Source organism: Cyprinodon variegatus, unplaced genomic scaffold, assembly GCF_000732505.1.
Source record: "Cyprinodon variegatus isolate N-32 unplaced genomic scaffold, C_variegatus-1.0 Scaffold671, whole genome shotgun sequence".
NCBI lineage: Eukaryota > Metazoa > Chordata > Actinopteri > Cyprinodontiformes > Cyprinodontidae > Cyprinodon > Cyprinodon variegatus.
The window spans coordinates 235,968-237,430 of record NW_015151124.1 but is presented as its reverse complement, the minus strand read 5'-3'; the positions used below and the strand labels follow the sequence as shown (position 1 = coordinate 237,430).

Genomic DNA, 1,463 nt, shown 5'->3' with positions numbered 1-1,463 from the left:
ATAATAATAATAATAATAATAATAATAATAATAATAATAATAATAATAGGCTAATTTCCCCTGTCATCTGTGTTTCAGCATAATTGCGGCTTTAATCCAGAGCGCTCGCGCGTCACCTGAGCTGGCGGACTGGCTGGGCTCCAGGGGCCTCGCGCCTCTGCTGTGCTGCAGGTGGACGTCCTGTCCGTCTGACAGCACCGTCTCCAGGAAAGCAGGTTGGCCGTAAAACGACGGAATTCCACCGGGGCCAATTAATCCCACCCCGACACCCACGCCGACTGTAGCGGGGCCCAACACCGATCTTGCGGCAATCAGGTGCGCCCCGGCGGGCAGCGAGCTGAGCGGGCTCCTCGGTGTGGTCTGCGGCTCTTTATTCAGCCCCAGGATCTCCTGGATGCCGAAGCTGGTGCACCTGTTCGCGGTCGGTGGATGGTTGATGCTGCTTTTCGGCTGGTGGCTGTTGTTCCCTGCATTTGCACCCAAAGAGGTTTTCTCTGAGCGATTTAAACTTTCCGAAAGCAACGCGCCCTGTTTCCCCGTCATCGTGGTTTAGATGGCCCCTTTGAAAATATATTTCTTGTTATGTCGCCTCACAGGAGGGCTCCTCGTACATGATCCTCGCTGTTCCACACAGTCGTTTAGAAAATGCTCCTTTTATCCAACAGGTCCATCCCAACGAGAGGCTGCGCCCTGCAGCCAATCAGCTGCCAGTATTCAGGATTCCAGTGGATCATGGATGTTTTACGCCCTCTCCAACACATCTCTGCCTTTTGGAGGACAGATGCCTCCGCATATAACATTTACAAGAAAAATCTATTGTACATTTTTAGGCAATATCAACTGAAATATACTCTATTTAATTGTGTCTATCTTTAAAACATAAATAAAAAACAGGAAAAAAATTACAGATTAAATAGATCCGACTATCTCTTTAAAAGCTGAATCAAACCCTCCCCATGAAATCCCCACATCTTTGAAACGGTGCAGGTTTATAGAAAATTACCCCAATCTTTAAATCTGCATGCACAGCCTTTCAGGGAAGGCATTACGCACACATGTAAACACACAGATGGATCCAGCTATGATCTCTGCCCAACCACCGGCTCACCATGGATGGATAATTGATCTCCAGATGCTCCAGGAAACTCATCATCATCGCGAATCAAAGCCCCCCCAAAACAGGACAGCTGGAGGACATGGTCTCCATCCTGCACCGCGTTAATCCCACAGCAGCAGCAGCAGCCAGGTTCATTATTATTATTCTGTTATTTTAATTATTATTATATATTTTACGCAGATTAAATGTTTAAAATTAGAGAAATAAATAGTACTAAAAATGAAGCCTTGGACATAAACATAACAATAAAAAGAAATAAAAGAAAATTGTAGGGAAATTTGTAGGGAAATTGTAAGAAAATTGTATAAAACCCCGAACTCAACGCTATTCCAGACATTTTGAATTG

General features: G+C 45.0%; 1 protein-coding gene across 1 annotated transcript; it reads right to left on the bottom strand.

The window, feature by feature from the left end:
- Window positions 1-63: 63 nt before the first annotated feature.
- LOC107097089 (visual system homeobox 2-like) lies at window positions 64-616 on the bottom strand. The gene has a single exon (XM_015394087.1). It carries the CDS (start codon window positions 541-543, stop codon window positions 64-66), a length of 480 nt encoding a protein of 159 aa, XP_015249573.1. The 5' UTR covers window positions 544-616.
- Between the last annotated feature and the right edge of the window lie 847 nt (window positions 617-1,463).

Coding starts and splice junctions, on each gene's coding strand:
- LOC107097089 (XM_015394087.1), bottom strand. CDS start 543: ATGACGGGGAAACAGGGCGCGTTGCTTTCGGAAAGTTTAAATCGCTCA.